The sequence below is a fragment of the Danio rerio genome, chromosome 10, assembly GCF_052040795.2.
Source record: "Danio rerio strain M-AB ecotype USA chromosome 10, GRCz13ab, whole genome shotgun sequence".
Lineage (NCBI taxonomy): Eukaryota > Metazoa > Chordata > Actinopteri > Cypriniformes > Danionidae > Danio > Danio rerio.
Window position 1 is genome coordinate 47,331,188 of NC_141030.1, and position 20,853 is coordinate 47,352,040.

The 20,853-nt window shown below is 36.2% G+C and overlaps 1 protein-coding gene across 2 annotated transcripts in view; it reads left to right on the plus strand.

Moving 5' to 3' along the window:
* The window catches only part of rasa1b (RAS p21 protein activator (GTPase activating protein) 1b), a 47,955-nt gene that overhangs the window by 5,763 nt on the left and 21,339 nt on the right, over nucleotides 1-20,853 (plus strand). For both annotated transcript variants that reach the window (XR_015501491.1, XM_087271281.1), the window contains exons 4-14: nucleotides 1,372-1,507; nucleotides 1,614-1,684; nucleotides 3,706-3,823; nucleotides 4,267-4,298; nucleotides 5,442-5,494; nucleotides 5,580-5,730; nucleotides 13,832-13,910; nucleotides 13,998-14,121; nucleotides 16,616-16,772; nucleotides 18,680-18,767; nucleotides 19,789-19,869. Coding sequence is in view for 1 of the 2 variants with exons in the window: in XM_087271281.1 (XP_087127407.1) it covers nucleotides 1,372-1,507; nucleotides 1,614-1,684; nucleotides 3,706-3,823; nucleotides 4,267-4,298; nucleotides 5,442-5,494; nucleotides 5,580-5,730; nucleotides 13,832-13,910; nucleotides 13,998-14,121; nucleotides 16,616-16,772; nucleotides 18,680-18,767; nucleotides 19,789-19,869 (1,090 nt within the window). In the remaining variant the exon portion in view is untranslated. The remainder of the gene's footprint in view (nucleotides 1-1,371; nucleotides 1,508-1,613; nucleotides 1,685-3,705; nucleotides 3,824-4,266; nucleotides 4,299-5,441; nucleotides 5,495-5,579; nucleotides 5,731-13,831; nucleotides 13,911-13,997; nucleotides 14,122-16,615; nucleotides 16,773-18,679; nucleotides 18,768-19,788; nucleotides 19,870-20,853) is intronic.

The following is a 20,853-nucleotide window of genomic DNA, read 5'->3' on the forward strand; positions in this document are numbered from 1 at the left end:
CGCAGAGTTGCGCCTCGCTTACACACTGCTTAATACACACAAGAGAGCAATAGGCAAATATCTTTACATATGAAAAAATGTAAATATTAAGGATATATATAGTATATAATAAGAATAGATATAGGATATAAATATAAAGGATTAAAATATTACAAAACATTATTTTCTAGCCCACATAAATATGAAAAATCACTGCTTTTATGTCTTCTTCATCTCGGGAGGCTTTTTCAGTTCATTCATAACAATTTGCTTTTGTATAATGTTATTATTATTAGCAGTATTATTTATTATATCCATATTTATATTTGTTTTATTAAAAACAAGCTTAGATTTGCCCACCTGTCAGGTTTTAGACCATATGGGGCACAGCATGTGTTTTAGGATATAACTCAGGTTTTTGAGCACATTTTGTTATTATTATTCATTTATTCGTTTGCTGGAAATTAGAACTGAATTTAGAAATAGTTTTGAAATGAATATTTGTGCTTAACAAACAAAAGTATTTATTTATAGACTAATTGATGTCTGTAAAGGTTTCCCTATCCAAGAGCGAAAGTGAAAGTGATCCATTATCTCTCATTCTCACGCAGTAGATGCTCTGTTTAACAGTTTTCTGTTAAAACACTGTGAACTGTTTGCTTGTGAAATGCTCATTTTTTCCACTTAGACTTACTTTACGTCCTGTAAATGGCGAATGCGCTCTTGGCGCGATGCAGCTGGCTCTTAAAGGGAATGGGAGATGAGATTATTTTATTCTCAAAACACACCTATAACTCATTAAGAAAATAAACTCAACCCTTTTAGACCATGCACCGAGGCGCAAAGCAGATTTTCCCGTCCTTAAATTAGCAAAAACGCGTCCTGACACGCCCTGAAAGCGTTTGCGCCCTGCGTTTTGCGCTCTGCGCATGGACCGTCAAAATGGAGCCCATAAAGTTGTAAAGCAGTTATAAAAACTTGTATGACTCGAGTCGGTCAATAAATTAAGTCTGCCTCATGCTGCAAATGTCATGTTACAGTACATGTGTTTACTCATTTTTATGTGAGACCGCTTTGCAGAGGAACGAATGCAGACTGCTTGAATGAAGGCGGGACATGAAGCAATATTCATTTTATCTGGATTCATGTTTTTTCATAGCCGTTGAAGGCCAAAATTGAAATCAAATTTTTGATTAATTGCACAGCCCTACCGTAGCAGTTCTTACTGTTTTATTTTTAAGTTTTAATCCAGCCAAACTGAAAGAATTAAGGCTTTCTCCTAAAACATAATATGAAATCCTTTGAATAATGTCTGTGCTCTGTGTAACAGCACTTGGGAAATATTTCTTGGGAAATTTGTTCTTCAACTATATATATAATGATTGTTTGCAGGATCATCGCAATGTGTGGAGATTATTATATCGGAGGCCGTCGTTTCTCCTCTCTGTCGGATCTCATTGGTTATTACAGCTACGTGTCCTGCCTGCTGAAAGGAGAGAAGCTGATATCACCTGTCGCCCCTCCAGAGGTACATACACCATGCTAACTTTAATTTATTTGCATAAATTTTTAACAACAACAAAAAGATTAACGATGCAAATTGCAGATCTTAAATAATCATTTTGTTCTGCAAGCCTGTTGAAGACCGCAGGAGGGTGCGAGCCATTCTCCCGTACACCAAAGTGCCTGAAACTGATGAGATCAGGTGAGTAGATTACAATATACAAGAAATAGCTATAAATTGTATTATATATAATTATATACAAGTAAAGTCATGTATTTATTCAGCTTGCACTGGTGTTTATGCTTAGAGAGTAGCATTGAAGACCGGAGTGAAGATGCTGAGTAAATTCAGCTTTCATTCTCTGGAATATATTGCATTTGACATTATATATTGTATATTACACAGATATTTTAGATTTGACTAATGTTTTGGAATATGACTTTTAGGGATGCACTGAATTTTCCCCCACACAACATTATTGGCCTAATTAAAAAAAAAGATATATATATATATATATATTTTTTTTTTTTTGTATATTTTGTATATCACACATGCTCACCGGAAAAACTAAATGTGATCAAATATCACAACAGTAGGATATTCTTTATGTAGTGCTGCCATGGTAACATTGGTAACATGTATAACTTAAATTATTGGGTTAGTATGAAGTATTACAAAATTACTTTGAAAATATAAAATAGTATTAATAATAATAATAATAATAATAATAAAATGTTGAAATAAAATATAAAATAATTCGTGCTTGGCAAAAATTAATTGTGTTATATTAATATATATATATATATATTGGAGTCATTTTTTTTTTAATATTTCTTTATTTTTAAATATTTAAAATATAAAAAATTGAATATTTTTTCTTTTTGGGAAAATCTTATTTGTTTTATTTCGGCTAGAATAAAAGCAGTTTTTAATTTTTGTAAAACATTTTAAGGACAATATTATTAGCCCCTTTAAGCTGTATATTTCTTTCGAAAGTCTACATAACAAACTATTGTTATACAATAACTTGCCTAACTACCCTAACCTGCCTAGTTAACCTAATTACCCTAGTTAATCCATTAAATGTCACTTTAAGCTGTATAGAAGTGTCTTTAAAAATGTCTAGTAAAATATTATTTACTGTCATCATGGCAAAGATAAAATAAATCAGTTATTAGAGATGAGTTATTAAAACTATTATGATTAGAAATGTGTTTACAAAATCTTCCCTCTGTTAAACAGAAATTGGGGAAAAAAAATTATTCAGGGGGGGCGAATAATTCTGACTTCAACTGTGTGTGTGTGCGCTTTTTAACTATTACATCACATCACATCACCTATGCACGCGAGTGATGATCCTGTCGTTCGGTATTTACATTCTTTTTTGCTGTTTTGCTCGCGCAAACACAATTATTTTTGTCAGTCGTGCTGCTTCTCAAATCACTTTTGCACGAATTTTGGGCCATCCTTATTGTTGAACCCTACTTTTAAGAAAACTACACTTTGTCGCAGATTTCCAACCAGCCAAAGTGGCCAGTGGAGGTGTCTGTCTAACCCACCAGAGCTGAAATTTACCCACTTTTGGCGGGTTGGCGGGTGTTAATGTAAAGCCTATATTTATATATTATACCTATATTACATTATATATATACATTATATATTATATATTATATTACTATGCATATATATTTTATTTTGTTGTATTTCTTTTTCATAGATTAAAAATAGATACATAGATTTTATGTTGAATAGATTTTATATATAATTTGCATCAGTTACATATATATGTTATCTAAATATTAAAAACATTTTCTCAAATATATTAGGCATGCATGTGTGTGTTTAGATATACAAAAAAATCTACACAGTAAACGCACGTATATTGATGCAGTTTAATCTTTTGCTTAGAAAAAAAAAAATATATATATATATATAAAAAAAAAAAATATATATATATATATATATATATATATATATATATATATATATATATATATATATATATATATATATATACATACATATATATATTGCAAGGCATTTTTGCTCAAGTCTAATAAGAATATTTAGTTTCGGCTCAGAATTTTCATTTCGGTGCATCCTTAATTTCTATATTCAAAATAATCAAATTTGGTGAGCATGTAAGACTTGGCAAATACAGACACAAACCTCTGAAGCCAGTTGGATAAAAGTTCCCATAACTGGAGATCTTGTGCTCTCAGTTTCTTCAAAGGCGACACATTTATAGTTCATAATGAACTGGAGGACGGCTGGCTGTGGGTGACCAATGTCCGGACAGATGAGCAGGGTCTCATAGTGGAGGATCTGGTGAAGGAGGTGGTGAGTAGAAACACTGTTTACATTAAATTGATGGCAAAATTATTAGTCCTCCTGTGGAATTTGTAATTATTTTTCTAATATTTTCCAAGTGCTGTTAAACAGAGCATGGGAAAATCTCCCAGTTTTTCCTGTTAAATTGTTCTTATGGAGAAAGATATATATTTTAATATGTTTTTTTTATTGCCAAGGTAATGTTTTATCGCCATATGAAATCATTTTATCAAGCTACAGAACAATCCACTGTTTTCTAATGACTTGCCTAATTAACAAACATTACCTGGTTAACCTAGTTAAGCCTTTAAATGTCACTTTAGGCTGAATCAGTTATTAGAAATAAGTAATTAAAGCTGATGTGTTGAAATGTATTGAAAAATCTTTTCATTAAAATATCAAATGTATGTATGTAGATTTATAACAGGGTGTCTCTGTTAACTCTTTAACAGGGGCGTGAAGAAGATCCACATGAGGGGAAAGCGTAAGTGTGATTCTTAGTTGAGTAGAAATGCAATTGTATATTGCCTTATTTTCCTGAAAATTGGTTGGATGGATTCAAAAAACAGAAAATTTGCATTGATTTATAAGTCACTATTATGTAAAATTGGCTACCTGTAGCTCTAAATAAAACAAAATAGCTTCTTTCAGCTTTTCTAATTCCACAACAAATCCTATGTTTAACAGTGTGTAGGACAGAGCAATAAATAAAAGAATAACACTTGATTTATGATTAAAAATTGTAAAATATTAAATAAATATAATAAAATAGCATAAAATATTATAAATAATAATAATAATAAACAATAGTTTATAGAAACAAAAGTTTATAAAAGTAATAAACAATAATAAAAATTATCAAATAATAAATAATTATAATAAAATAGAATAAAATATTACATTAACATTGAAATATTAAGTTTATTAAAAACAAATATAAAAATTAATAATACATAGTTATAATTAAATTTTAAATGAATAATTATAATAATAAAATAAAGTTATACAAAATAATAATCATAAATTAAATAAATAAAAATACACATTAGTTTATTGAAACAATAGTTTATAAACATAATAAACAATCATAAAAATATAAAATAATTAATTATAATTAAATAGAATAAAATATGAAAACATTAACATTAAAATATTAAAGGATTATTAAAACAAATATAAAAATATTAATGAATAAAACATTTATTATACAAACATTTATTAACAATTATACAAAAGAACATTAATAAATAATAATAAACAATAGTTCATAGAAACAGTGGCTAATAAAAGTAATCAAAATAATAATATTAATACAAAGTCATAATAAAAATTTTACTTATTAATAATAATAATTAATAGAATAAATAACAATAAAGTAATAAACAATAAAATAAAATAAGCCCATAATAAAATTAAAACTCTAAAACAAACAGATTATTTAAAATAAATGTGCTTTTAAAAGTGTGTCAGTCAAAAATCAAACAAATGGATTGCTTTAAACATGTTTTGCTTGCTTGACATGAATTTATCATTATCAAAATTCCATATGAATTTAGTAAAACAACAGCTTATATTCTGATGGATGTGTCATATAATATTAATGCACCATCTTTCATAATTGTTTTAGCTGGTTTCATGGCAAGATCAGCAAGCAAGAGGCTTACAACCTGCTGATGACAGGTCTGTCAGAATGAAACATGTACAGTATAGTAATAAACAGAGTAGCTGTTGTTCCTGATAAACACCTGTAAATCTCTCTCTCCAGTCGGGCAGGTGGGCAGTTTTTTAGTGCGGCCATCGGACAGCACACCTGGAGATTATTCACTGTACTTCCGCACCACCGAGACCATCCAGCGCTTCAAAATCAGCCCCACACCAAGCAACCAGTTCATGATGGGCGGACGCTACTACAACAGGTAAAGGCCAGTTCTGCAGGGTTTGAAAAGCTGTTTCGTGTTATGGATGTGATGTTTCGTGTGGTATGTTTTTCTTTATATGAATGTTTGTGACTGTAAAATGTCGGCAAAGTTCAGAGATTATAGTGCAGGATAAACAGAGTTATTCGATATGTTGCCGTCCACCTATTTTGATGTGCATTTTTGGAGATGAAAAAACAAATGCCCAGATGAACATGAGTAGGACGAATTTTATTTTTAGTTTAATTTGCATCTTTTGATGGATACATAAGTAGCGTATGGCTATCTGAGTAGAGTCATCTGATCAATCAGAATAGATTTATCTGAACAATCAGAGTTGAGTAGAGTCATCTGACCAATCAGAATAGATTAATCTGACGAATCAGAGTTAAGTAGAATCATATGACCAATCAGAGTTGAGTAGAGTCATCTGACCAATCAGAACTGAGTAGAGTCATCTGACCAGAGTTAAGTAGAGTCATATGACCAATCAGAGTTGAGTAGAATCATCTGACCAATCAGAACTGAGAAAAGTCTTCTGACCAATCACACCCAAGTAAAGTCATCTGACCAATCAGAGTTGAATAATCTGATCAATCAGAGTTGAGTACAGTCATCTGACCTATCAGAATAGATTAATCTGATCAATCAGAGTTGAGTAGAGTCTTCTGACCAGTGTTAAGTGGAGTCATATGACCAATCAGAGTTGAGTAGAGTCATCTGACCAATCAGAACTGAGTAAAGTCTTCTGACTAATCACGGCCAAGTAGAGTCATCTGATTAATCAGAATAGATTAATCTGACCAATCAGAGTTGAGTAGAGTAGACTCATCTGACCAATCAGAACTGAGTAAAGTCTTCTGACCAATCACACCCAAGTAGTTAACTGACCAATCAGAATAAATTAATTTGATTAATCAGAGTTAAGTAGAGTCATATGACCAATCAGAGCCGGGTATAGTCATCTGACCAGAGTTAACTAGAGTCATATGATTAATCAGAACTGAGTAGAGTCATCTGACCAATCACAGCCAAGTAGAGTCATCTGACCAATCAGAATAGATTAATCTGACTAATCAGAACTGAGTAGAGTCATCTGACCAATCACAGCCAAGTAGAGTCTTCTGACCAATCAGAATAGATTAATCTGACTAATCAGAACTGAGTAGAGTCATCTGACCAATCACAGCCAAATAGAGTCATCTGACCAATCAGAATAGATTAATCTGACTAATCAGAACTGAGTAGAGTCATCTGACCAATCACAGCCAAGTAGAGTCATCTGACCAATCAGAATAGATTAATCTGACGAATCAGACACAAGTAGAGTCATCTGACCAATCAGAGTTGAGTAGTCATCTGACCAATCAGATCTGAGTAAAGTCATCTGACCAATTACAGCCAAGTAGAGTCGTCTGACCAATTAGATTAGATTAATCTGACTAATCAGAGTTGAGTAGAGTCATCTGACACATCAGAACTGAGTAGAGTCATCTGACCAATCACAGCCAAGTAAAGTCATCTGACCAATCAGAGCCATCTGACCAATCAGAGTAGTCATCTGACCAATCACAGCCTGTTATGACCTAAACCGGTCACCACAATTAAGGAGAAGTCGAGTACAATTGCGGTACAAAAATATATTTATTTACTATTATCAAAGGTCATGTTGCTAGCCCATCAGGTCCAAAACCGATCCCAGCCGAAAGATAAGTGACCAGATTCCACGTGCAGCCTCTCCTCGTCTGAAACGAACACGCTATTTATAGCAGAGCAACTCAATCACAAACCGGTGTTCTCAATCCCAGCGCAATCAGCTGGACCTGCAACACACACACACACACACACACACACACACACACACACAGATGCACAGACCGACACCCACACCCCAGCCACAAACGACCACAAGGGGTCGTCACACCTTCCTCCCCAAAAAAAGTTAAATAAAAAAAAAAATAAAAAAAAAATACACAATCATCAACAAATAAGAAACAGGACACAAATCGACATATCTCTATCACTTCAAGAGACCGGTGCACGAGAAAGGGCGTCCGCCAAAATATTTTCCTTCCCCTTGATGTGGTGAATCTCCAAATTGTACGGCTGTAAAAATAAAGACCATCGCATTAAACGTTGGTTAGGATTTTGTAAAGTTGTCAAAAACGTCAAAGGGTTGTGGTCACAATAGATAACCACCGGCAATCCACCCCCCCCAACATAGACATCAAAATGCTGGAGTGCCCAAACCAATGCCAAGGCTTCCTTTTCGATTACAGAATAATTAATCTGATAAGGCAGAAATTTTTTGGAGAAGAAACATACTGGACGTTCCACCCCATCACCATCATCCTGTAGGAGCACAGCCCCTGCCCCAATCTCACACGCATCTACATGTATTTTAAATGGTCTGTCCCACTGCGGCGCAGCAAGAACTGGAGCATTTGTCAACAACGCCTTTACATTTTCAAAGGCATTTTGACAGATTGAATTCCACTCAAACACACGTGACGCTTTCAACAAATCGGTCAACGGAGCGACGGTTTCTGAAAAATTATTACAAAAACTCCGATAATATCCCACCATCCCAAGAAAACGCATCAATTCTCGCTTGGTACGGGGTGGGGGATATCTGTCAATTGCCTCAATTTTAGCACTCACGGGATGCACAACTCCATGACCAACAACCTTACCCAAATAGGTTACCGTGGCCCTAGCGAACTCACACTTCGCTAGGTTCACAGTAAGCCCTGCTTCCTTCAGACGCTCAAATAGCTGCCTAATTCGCCGTAGATGTTCCTCCCAAGAATCGCTATATACAATCAAATCATCCAAGTAAACTGCACAACCTTCCAAATCAGTTATCACACGATTCATTAGCCTCTGAAATGTGGCCGGTGCATTTCGCAATCCGAAACTCATCACATTATAAGAATATGCCCCATCAGGTGTAATAAACGCAGAGACTTCACGGGCGCGCGGACTCAGCGGAATCTGCCAATAACCCTTCAATAAATCAAATTTACTGAGGTATCTGGCAGCACCCACTTTGTCCACACAATCTTCGATACGGGGAAGGGGAAAAGAATCAGGTTTTGTGATTGCATTTAATTTTCTATAATCGGTACAAAATCTCAAGGTACCATCTTTCTTTTTTACTAGCAAGCAAGGAGATGACCAACTAGAAGAAGATGGAACAGCCAAATTATTCTCCAACAGATACTTAACCTCCGATTCCAATTGCTTCCTTTTTTCCCACGGCACTCTATAGAATCGCTGACGCACTGGAAGGGAATCCCCCACATCAATATCGTGTTGTACAACATGCGTCTGATTAGGAACATCTGAAAAAAGGCATACATAATCCTCAATCAATCTGACCAACTCTAAACGTCTCTCAGTAGAAAGATGTTGCAAAAAGGCTGGTAAGTCACTCAGAATTTCTGAATTACTCAATCGAGGACACATAATGCTGTCATCTGGCTCCATTGTCTTTTCATAATCCAAAAATAATTCATCAGATGTCGCAGGATGAACGGACAATACAGGGGATACCTGACAACAAACTGAGCCTGAACGGCCATAAAAAGGTTTAAGTAAGTTAACATGACATACTTGAGTTTTTGTCCTTCTTTCTGGTGTCGCAATAACATAATTTTCATCCGACTCTTTACGGTGAATCACATACGGGCCAGCAAATCTAGCTTTAAATGGAGAAGTAGTCACCGGCAATAATGCCATTACCTGATCCCCGACACTAAAAGATCGGTGCTCAGTTCTACGATCGTACGCATGCTTCATTTTTAATTGTGCCTGCATTAAGTTTGCTTTAGCCAACTTAACAGCCTCAAAGAGTCGTCTTTTAAACCCGTTTACATACTCCGCTAATTTTTTCGGTGGCTCAAGAGAAATCCAATCATCCCGTAACGCAGCTAGTACCCCACGGACATTATGACCGAAAACCAGTTCATTTGGGCTATAACCAGTACTTTCATGGGTTACCTCTCTGGCAGCTAACATGAGCCAAGGTAACCCCTCCTCCCAGTCACGATCCAGTTCTGTACAATAAGCACGTAACAGGGATTTAATAGTCTGGTGGAAGCGTTCAATCGCGCCCTGACTCTGCGGATGATACGCCGTAGATATATTATGCTTAACATTAAGCTGTCGCAAAACTTCCTCAAACACTCCCGAAGTAAAATTAGTACCCCGATCTGACTGTATGATTTTAGGTATCCCAAAGACTGACATAAATTGGGAGAGCGCCTTAAGAACAGACTTCGCTGTAATTGATCGCAGTGGAAAAGCTGCCGGGTACCGTGTAACCTGACACATAACAGTCAGCAAATACTCACTACCAGACCTTGATCGACTCAAAGGACCCACACAGTCCACTATTAAATGACTGAATGGTTCAGACACCGCAGGGATAGGACGTAACGGAACAGGTTTTGGATTCTGATTTGGTTTACCTATTAGCTGGCAAACAGGACAAGTTTTAATATAGCTCGACACATCGCGTTTTAGTCGAGGCCAAAAAAAATTCCGCATTAAACGATCATACGTCTTTCTCACGCCCAAATGCCCAGACTGATCATCATGAGCGAGCTTTAACACCATCGATCTTAAAGGGGTTGGAATTACTACCTGTACGTATGGCGTCCCTATAGAGGCTTTAGCTTGTGGAGTCCATTTTCTTATCAAAACCCCTTCACACATGAAATACCCCTGGGCTGCATTAGCATCGGAGAGCACCTGTGAAAACAATTCATTCAACGTCAGATCTGCTTTTTGCTGCTTAATCAATTCATCCTGCGATACAGAAAGCAACGACGCTGGCCAAGAAACACCCCCATCTATTTGAAATGGTACCTCATTTTTCATAATACTCATCCGACTTGCTGAGCGCGTGACTGCACAAGCAGGAAAAACATCATGATAATCCAATCCACTATCCCGGTCTGCAACGGATATGGGTTTTGACGTTACAATTAATGGTGGTGCTGACTCACCCCAAACTCGTCCACCAGCCAAATTATTCCCAAGAATGACAGAAACTCCTTCCACTGGAAGGGCAGGTCTCAGCCCTAGTTCCACATCACCATGAATCAATTTAGACTGCAACGTAACCCTATGCAGTGGCACCGACATCCTAGTTAACCCAATTCCACAGATCAACATTGACTTGCCCGTAAATGATTCTTTTGAGAAAGGTAATACGGACTCCAAAATGAAAGAAGCAGATGCCCCTGTGTCCCGCAGAATTTTCACCGGCACACGCTCGCCTTCTGGAAGAGACACAAAACCATCAGAAACAAAAGGTGAAAAGTTACACTCAGAAAAGGAACTCTCCCGCATTTCGTTACTACATGGTATGAAGGAGGACTCAGATTCAACAGATCTAGCCACCGGTGCGGCTAAGAATGTAGGTTTTGGCTGGATGTAACGGCCCCGACCTTTCATCTGTAACGCAGGACACTCTTTCTTCCAATGCCCATGACCTAAACAATAATTACAGATTAAAACTGGATCGTTTTTACCAGCAATTTTCGTGTTTCCATAACGCGTGACTGTCGGTAACTCTGGACGCTGCACAAATGTAGGTTTCTCTTTAAGACAACCCACATCACTCCCCACTCTATGAATTAAATCATACTCGTCTGCTAATGCTGCTGCCTCTGCTATTGACAAAACATTACGTTCTGCAATAAATATAGCAATTTGATTTGGCAGTATGTTCTTAAACTGCTCCAAAACAACCAATTCCACCAGATCCTTAAACAATTTGACAGAGGCAGAATTACACCAGCGTGTAAAACACAATTGCAGTTCACGTGCTACTTCTACATATGACTGGGTAAAGTTCTTTCTTAAACCACGGAATTTTTGGCGATACGCTTCTGGAACCAATTCGTATGCCTTCAAAACGGCCTTTTTAACTTTATCATAATTTTGACTATCGGCCAAACTCAAAGCAGAATAAGCTTTCTGTGCTTTACCCGTCAAAACACACTGTAACATTAACGATCGTTCGGCCTCCGGCCAACTCTGATTGTCCGCAACTCGTTCAAATAACAAAAAAAAATGTATCCACATCTTCTTCATTAAACAAAGGCATTAATCGCAAGTTTGCTGCTACATTAAAATTAACAGAAGGTAGCCCCCCCTCTGCTCCTTCACCTAAATCATCATCATTTAATCTCACTTTTCCATCCTTCATTAGATCCAAACGTTGCTGTTGAAGATCTAATTTTCTATTTTCCAAAGATTGTTGTGCCAAAATAGTTTCCTGTTCTAATTTTCGTTTCTCAATTTCCATTTTAAACTCCAATTTTCGCTGTTCTAACTGGAGAAGTACCAACTCTTTCTGTTGTTCAAAGGTAAAGGTAGTAGAGGGATACCTCGTAACCGAAACCCCTACTTCTGAAGACATAATCCCTTTCTCTATAAAAGCCATCTTTAAAACTGCCCTAACATTTTCTTTCAGTTTTTTATCATTTGTCGTAAGGACAATACCATAGTGGGCTGCAATCTCGATCAATTGGTCTTTTGTTAACAAATTAAATATTTGCTCAGAAGGATTCTCAATAAACTCACCTACTTCAATTGACGTCATAATCAGGAACAGAAGGGGCACAACGAAAGAGAAAGAAAAAAATATATATATATGTCTATATACATATACATACATACATACATATATATATATATATATACACACACACATATACAAAATAAAAGAAAAAGAATAATCAATAAACCCCTTAAGTAATTTACCTCCTTGCCACACCCACTGGAGACAACAAATATATTTGCGCCCTGTATATTAATTTCGCAACCTATAACTATACATAAATCTAACTAAGTAGACCCTAGTCTTCAAGCATACAGTGGTGGGTTTTTATGCACCAAATACCGCAGGCTGAGAACAACAACCAATTATATTGGCGATTCTCTCACACCTCGGCGTGCTCCCGAGACATAGCTCTAACCACCGATCTGCTCAAAAATAACAAACTAAAAAAAAAAATTTGACATGTCCCAAGAGACATATCACTTAATCCTAACAACGAAATTAATTCACAGGGCTATTTGAAATGTCAACCAGCTGTGCATGGAATTACACAAAATAAGTCTATTCTTTCAATACAATTGCACTCGATTCTCCCAATAATAAATCAAATTTCAGTTTTATCATCATAACCAATTAACCAAAACAAATTTAACAAAATCCAAAACAATAACAAAAATTATACAAACAATACCAAATTTTACCAGTCTAAGAAAAATGTTTTGGACGAGCCCCCATTTGTTATGACCTAAACCGGTCACCACAATTAAGGAGAAGTCGAGTACAATTGCGGTACAAAAATATATTTATTTACTATTATCAAAGGTCATGTTGCTAGCCCATCAGGTCCAAAACCGATCCCAGCCGAAAGATAAGTGACCAGATTCCACGTGCAGCCTCTCCTCGTCTGAAACGAACACGCTATTTATAGCAGAGCAACTCAATCACAAACCGGTGTTCTCAATCCCAGCGCAATCAGCTGGACCTGCAACACACACACACACACACACACACACACACACACAGATGCACAGACCGACACCCACACCCCAGCCACAAACGACCACAAGGGGTCGTCACACAGCCAAATAGAGTCATCTGACCAATCAGAGTAGAGTCACCTGACCAATAAGTGCTAAGTAGATTTTTCTGACCAGTCAGAACCCAGTAAATTCAAAACTGAATTCAATCAAAACTGATTAGAGTCATCTGATCATCAGAGTTGAGGTGAGTCATCTAACCAATCACAGATACGTCATCTGTCTAATCAAAGTAGAGTCTCAAATCAGAGGAGTATCTGACCAATCAGAGTTGAGTAGAGTCATCTGACCAATCAGAGTAAAGTCATCTGACCAATCAGAGTAGAGTCATCTGACCAATCGGAGTAGAGTTATCTGACCAATCAGCTGATACTGCATTCTGAGAGAGTAGCACAATCAAATTAGTGTGTGTACATTAATATGTGTTAACTTTGGGAATGCATGAGTTTAATGAAACTTGTTTGTTGTTTTCTTCTTTTGGTTTGCACAGTATTGATGACATCATTGAACACTACAGGAGGGAGCAGATCGTCGAGGGCCACAGTCTTAAAGATGCTCTATCTGTGCAGGTATGTACAAACAAACTCCTGGAAAGTGCTGTTTCTTCATTATACTGACATTATTGTGCGTCTAATCCTAAATGTGTGATATCTCAGCACCAGGAGCAGGTGCTTACTGACATCGTTGAAGGAAAAGAAATCTACAACACCATCCGCCGAAAAACCAAAGATGCTTTCTATAAGAACATTGTGAAGAAAGGTTACATCCTGTTCAATAAAGGTATTGCAGTGTTTCGTTTCATGTTTCAACGGTCTGTCCCTCTTTTTGAAGATAGACCTGAAAAAGTACATTTATTTGTAAACCTAAATCTAGGTTTACAAATAAATGAAAAATACAAATATGGACAGTGTTATAGACTGATGCAATGAGCAAACAATAAACATAAAATTGTTGTAGTTTTCAAATAAACCATTCACTTTAGTTAATCAAATCAGTATTGTATTTATTAAATCATTTTTAAATGGTCAGTTGTGTTTAAAGAAAAGTTATGCTGAATAACTAAATGGTAACTTTATTTTGGTGTTGCCAGAGAAAATTTTGGCAGGGCATGTAAAAAACTGAACCACTGGCCTGAAGCATGCTAATAGGACTTTTAATTTGCCATTAACCTGGGTTTATTGTTTTCGGTGAATTGTATGCCAATGCAAAATCGGCGCGTTAAAGGTCAGTTTTCTTTAAAAATCAGCGATTTCCACTGGCTGAGTGATATCTGATATAAAGTGGGTCTCAGATTGTACAAGAAGCACTGCATTAAATTACATTTCCCTCGCCATGTCTTTATAATATGAGCATTTATTTTACTCTAGTATATTCAATGGAGCTTCTGCGCTAGCCTGCCAATTCTGACGGGCGCGTGCAGCTTTTTGTCTCGTTTTATGCTTGAGCAACTAAATGAATGCCCAAATTTGTTTAACTGATTGTATTTTAATTACATTAAAACATCAATGCTGTAAAAGGAACCGTATAAAATGGAAAAAAACTCACAATAACAGGTCACAGGAAGTTTATCAGTATGGGAACAGCACTAGCTTGGCATCTACTACATTGGGCCAGTAGAAAAAATCTACTGTTATGTTTACATAAAACTTCACAATAATGCCATCGCATAGGCTTTAAGTGCTTAATTTGAACTGCTTGTTTTATATATCGAGTCAATAGGCTTCAATGTTGTTAAAGAGGCTTGTGACCAAGATGTTATGCAATACGTCAAGTGAGAGGATATCATTGTGTGCATGTATAATTTTGCAGTATGATGTGTTAAAAACCTTCTAATAAAAGGAAAACAGTTTAGACTTGGCTTAACTTTCTCACTCATATTTTTAACATGACTATTAAATTGTAAATTAATGTCTAGAGTTATGCCATGATAAATTAATTCACTTTTTTAATAACTTTTTTTAATCTGCACCTCAAATGAATCCCGTACAGGCCTGTTTCTTATAGAGAAGCACATTCAATGTTAAATGAGACAGCTCAAGCCATCTTGAAATGTGTTGGAAAGCCTGGGTCAGTTGCTCACATGCCTGGCGCAGTGTTTTAGCTGACACATAGATGACTGTGAATGAAGCAGCGTTTCACCCAACGAGTCAAAGAGACCAAATGGCCACTTCCGGATTATCTGGCACCAAATATCAACATTAAAAACTGAATTTGCTGCGGTAGAAGAAGCTGCGTGAATCTTTTCTTTATTTAATAATTGACTTGCGCCTCAGAATTCAAATGCCGACATGCAATGAATACGTGGTTGGGGCGTGAGTAACGGAGCACAGACGCTTATGCCAGTTCTGGAGATCATTGATGATATAATATAATATAATATAATATAATATAATATAATATAATATAATATAATATAATATAATATAATATAATATAATATAATATAATATAATAACACTAATACTGAAAAGGTTCAGGGGTTTTAGAATGACCAAATCAACATTTGAGATGTTTTACAGTGTGCTCAGCCTGCTGGTTTGTCCATTCACACATTTTTATCATTACATGATCTCTTATAACAATAATCACATGTCTTTTTTTAATAACTGGAGGCTGGAATTTTTTCCGTAAAAGTGTTTCGATTGTAGTTTATGTGCATTTTTTCCATTAACCCGTTCGTTTTTTAACCTCATGTCCAAAATGCGCATAAAAATAGGTGGATGGAAACGTAGCTAGTGTAATGATTCTTTAACTGCTGTTGTCGGTTCCAATAGCCTTGTGGTTAACTGCGCTGACATATAGCACCCTGGTGCTCACGGCGACCCGAGTTCGATTCCCGGCTCGAGGTCCTTTGCCGACCCTTCCCCTCTCTCTGATCCCAACTATTTTCTGCACTATTCTATCCATTTAGGGTTAAAAAAACCAAAACAAATAATTGTAAAATTGTGCATCAGAAAGAAAGAAAGATTCATTTATTTAAAATAATTTTTATTTTATTTTTGTAATAATATATGATATCTTAGTAACATAAAATTTTAAAACAATACATAAATAAGTAAAATTCAAAATACGTGAAAATAATACATTTATATACAAATATAAACAAATAAATTGCAATAAATAACACTTATTCTACTTATATTCTTACTCTGTATTATTCTTCTGATGTTCTACTTAGTGAGACACCTTGTAAACATCCAATTTACAAAACATCAGAGCGATATTATTACTGATATTATTTTTCCAATATGATTTCTCTGTTTTGTTTTTAAAGGAAAAGGAAAAAGATGGAAAAATCTGTATTTTATCTTGGAGGGAAACGATTCGCAGCTCATCTACTTTGAGAGTGAGAAACGAGCCACGAAACCAAAGGGTTTGATCGACCTGAGTGTGTGTTCTGTGTACGAGGTCCATGACAGCATGTTTGGCAGGTGTGTGTGTGTGTGTTTTAGTTTTTGATTTTGTGCATCTACAGTTGAAGTCAGAATTATTAGCCTGAATTATTAGCCCCATGTATATTTTTCCCCTAATTTCAGAAGATTTTTCTCAACACATTTCTACACTTGAAGGGCACCTATGGTGAAAATTCTACTTTTCGAGCTGTTTGGACAGACATTTGTGTAGGTATAGTTTACAGACCGTCATATTGTGTGAAATAAACACACCCAGTCGTTGTTTTTTCAATTTATCAACATAAAAACAGTGGACCAATTGGAGCGGTTTTCAAACCAACCACAACTTGACAGAGAAGTGCGGTCCCCCTGCCCATCAATATTGATTGACAGCTCCGTATTAACATGTCCCGGTAGTCACGTGTATAATCATATCAACAAAACAGGACAAGCGCAAAGCAACCGGGAATAAAAGGTCTGTTCAGTTTGCTAGGATCATCAATCATCATCAAATGGGATCAAGAGTAAGCTTCACATGTTTAAAATGTTTTAAAGCAGAGCATGTGTGTAATAAATTACAGCGATTTATACTTTATCAGCACAGCCGTGCGTCAAAACAATTATAAACAACGCTTCAATCCCGGTTTGTGGATGTTAAATCAGGTTTATTTTTTACATTAACATAACAGATACTCATACAGCAGTGGAGATTAACCTGTATCCTGTCACATATGCGTGCAAAAAGAGCGCAAACCTAAACGAGCGTGTTGTTATGTGTGTGTGTATCTGTGTGTGTGCGCGTGAACTTTGTAACGACATTCTGTGTGACTCCTCCTTGCAACTTAACACAATAAATGCATCAAATACTCATTGGGAAAGTTCTTACTGTAGTATTTCTCACCAACGCTAGGTGAGATCTGCTTCCTTTAAGTCTGTCTGTTGTCTGACGCAGCCGAGGGAGGTGATGAATGCACATAGAAACGGTGGGCGGGGAGGACTAGCCTATAGGGTATAAGGTATAATAAAAACCTGATGGGTGTTTTGAGCTGAAACTTTACAGACATATTCTATATTTAATCTGAAAAAAGGTGTAACCTAGGTGCTCTTTAATAGTTTTAATAACTCATTTCTAATAACTGATGTCTTTTCTCTTCGCTATGATGACAACACATATTAGACTAGATATTCTTTAAGACACTAGCATTCAGCTTAAAGTGACATTTAAAGGCTTCACTAGGGTAATTAGGGTAAAGTTAGGGTAATTAGGCAAGTCATTGTATAACAGTGGTTTGTTCTGGAGACAATCCAAAACTGGCATAGTAGCGCAGTAGGAAGTGCTGTCGCCTCACAGCAAGAAAGTAGCTGGTTCGAACCTCGGCTCAGATGGTGTTTATGTGAGGAGTTTGCATGTTCTCCCTGCGTTCACGTGGGTTTTCTCCGGGTGCTCCGGTTTCCCCTACAGTCCAAAGACATGCGGTACAGGTGAATTGGGTAGGCTAAATTGTGTGGGTGTGTGTGGGTGGATGTTTCCAAGAGATGGGTTGCGGCTGGAAGGGCATCCGCTGCGTAATACCTGCTGGATAAGTTGGCAGTTCATTCCACTGTGGCGACCCGGGATTAATTAAGGGACTAAGCCTACAAGAAAATGAATGAATAAATGACAATTCAAAACTAAAATTGCTTAAGTGGGCTAATAATATTACCTTAACATGGGTATAAAACAATTAAAAACTGCTTGTATTCTAGCCAAAATAAAACAAATAAAAAAAAATATAGGTAATACTGTGAAAAATTCCTGAAACTCTGTTCAACATCATTTGGGAAATATTTGATAAAGAAAACAAAATACACAGGAGGGCGAAGGATTTTGACTTCAACTGTAGCAACTTTAGTTTCATGTGACCCACATTTGGGATTTATGTTTTTATTTTGGGGTTTCTTTGCAGGCCAAACTGTTTCCAGATAGTTGTGCAGCACTTTAGCGAGGAGCAGTGTATTTTTTATTTTGCCGGAGAGACGCCGGAACAAGCTGAGGTACCAGTGCTTTTTTAAGATATCACTTTAATCAAAAGTGAGAGTAAAGACATTTGCAGTGTTTTTCTTTTGATCTGTAGATGCATTATATAATCGACCACCAACGTGTGATCCACTGTTAATCCTCTCTCACTATAAAACACATTTTATGATGGTGAAATGTTAAAAACCAATAGTAAAGACAGGTGTTTATACTCGAAGCACTTTAATGGATGTTTTTATAAATGTTTCACCAGGAAGAATTTAATTTAATCTGAATTATTTATCTGAATTGAACATTGTAAATTGAACAAAAAAATTATTCAAATATAAAATTATTTAAATTTAAAAATATATCTGATATCTGAAGTATCGATGCTGAAAATTCAGCTTTAAATCACGAATAAATTCTAAATTAAAATGTCAAATTTTATGTGTAATAAAAAATGATTATTTGAAATTTGTGTAGACATTATGTTTGAATATTTTTTACAATATGTTTTAGTTTTTTATTTAATTGGATTCTATATTAATAAAAACATTAATTATTTTAAAGTCACATTACAAACTAAAACTAAATAAAGTTACATTACTACAATCTAAAAATAAAAACTAATTCAAACATCATTAAAGGGGAGCTATTGCAAAAAAAATCACTTGTTTAAGGGGTCTAAACACAGTTGTGTGGCAGCGTTGTGTGAATATATCCAGAATCTAATGGTAAAAACGTATTTATTTTTTTAATCATAAAAATACTGCAGAATCACTTTGATTGACATTCTCCCTTTGTACGTGCCATCAGAGGGGGAAGCCCCGCCCACTAGTGACAATCTCTCCCTCATTAGCATAGGAAGTTAGTCTTGTTTTTGAATCTGCCACTATGCTGACACACAGGCATTTGTAGCTCCGTGCATGGTTTGGATAGCCTAGTGTGAGTGCGCCCTAAAGTAGCACTGATGGGGTCCAGCAGCAATTAAGAAAATTTAATAATGACTTATGGCACGCTGTAAATATGATTTCTGACACCTTTTTGACTGTGTAGGACTGGATGAAATGTCTGCAAACCTTCTGTAATAACCTTAGGAAGCCCGTCCAGCCATGTTCAAACAAACGCCTGCGTCAGGTAAACTCATTTTCTTCTTATTTTTCTTCAAAAGTGTTACTCTAGGCTAGTTTTTAACAGCAGATGAAGCCCTAGGCAGTTTTTTTTACAGCAGACGGAGCTCTAGGCTAGTTTTTAATAGCAGATAGTGCCCTAGGCAATTTCTTTCTTTTTTTTTTTTTTTTTTACAGCAGACAGCGCTCTAGGCTAGATTTTAACAGCAGACATCGCTTTAGGATAGTTTTTAACAGCAGAAAGTACCCTAGCCAATTTTTTTTTTCAGCAGGTGAAACTTTAGGCTAATTTTTAACAGCAGACAGTGCTCTAGGCTAGGTTTTAAACAACGCCATACCTGCCAACACTCCCATTTTCCCGAGAGTCTTCCGTATTTCAGACCATCTCCCATATTGTTCTGTCTCCCGGAAAACTCCAGGAACAACATCCCATCATCTCCACAACATCTCCATACCCCACACTGCTCTTCACTTGCGCGCACCCAACAACCCATTTTCCCCCCGCTCTTCACTTTGCGCATCACCGCCAGCAGATTTACAGCAGATGGTACTCCAGGATAGTTTTTAACAACAGACAGCGCTGTAGGCTAGTTTTTAACAGAATATGGAACTCTAGGCTATTTTTAAACAGTAGCTGGTGCTCTAGGCTAGGTTTTAAACCGCAGACGGTACTCTAGGCTAGATTTTAAACAGCGGATGGCACTCTAGGATAGTTGTTAAACAGCAGACAGTGCTCTAGGCTAGTTTTTAAAAAGCGGACGGCGCTCTAGGCTAATTTTTAACAGTAGATGGCGCTCTAGGCTAGTTTATAAACAGCAGACGGGAGTCTAGCCTATTTTAAACAGCAGATGGCGCTCGGGTAGTTTTAAATAGCAGATGGTGATCTAGGCTATTTTAAACAGCAGATGGCGCTCTAAGGTAGTTTTTAAACAGCAGATGGCGATCTAGGCTATTTTAAACAGCAGATGGCGCTCTAGGCTAGTTTTTAACA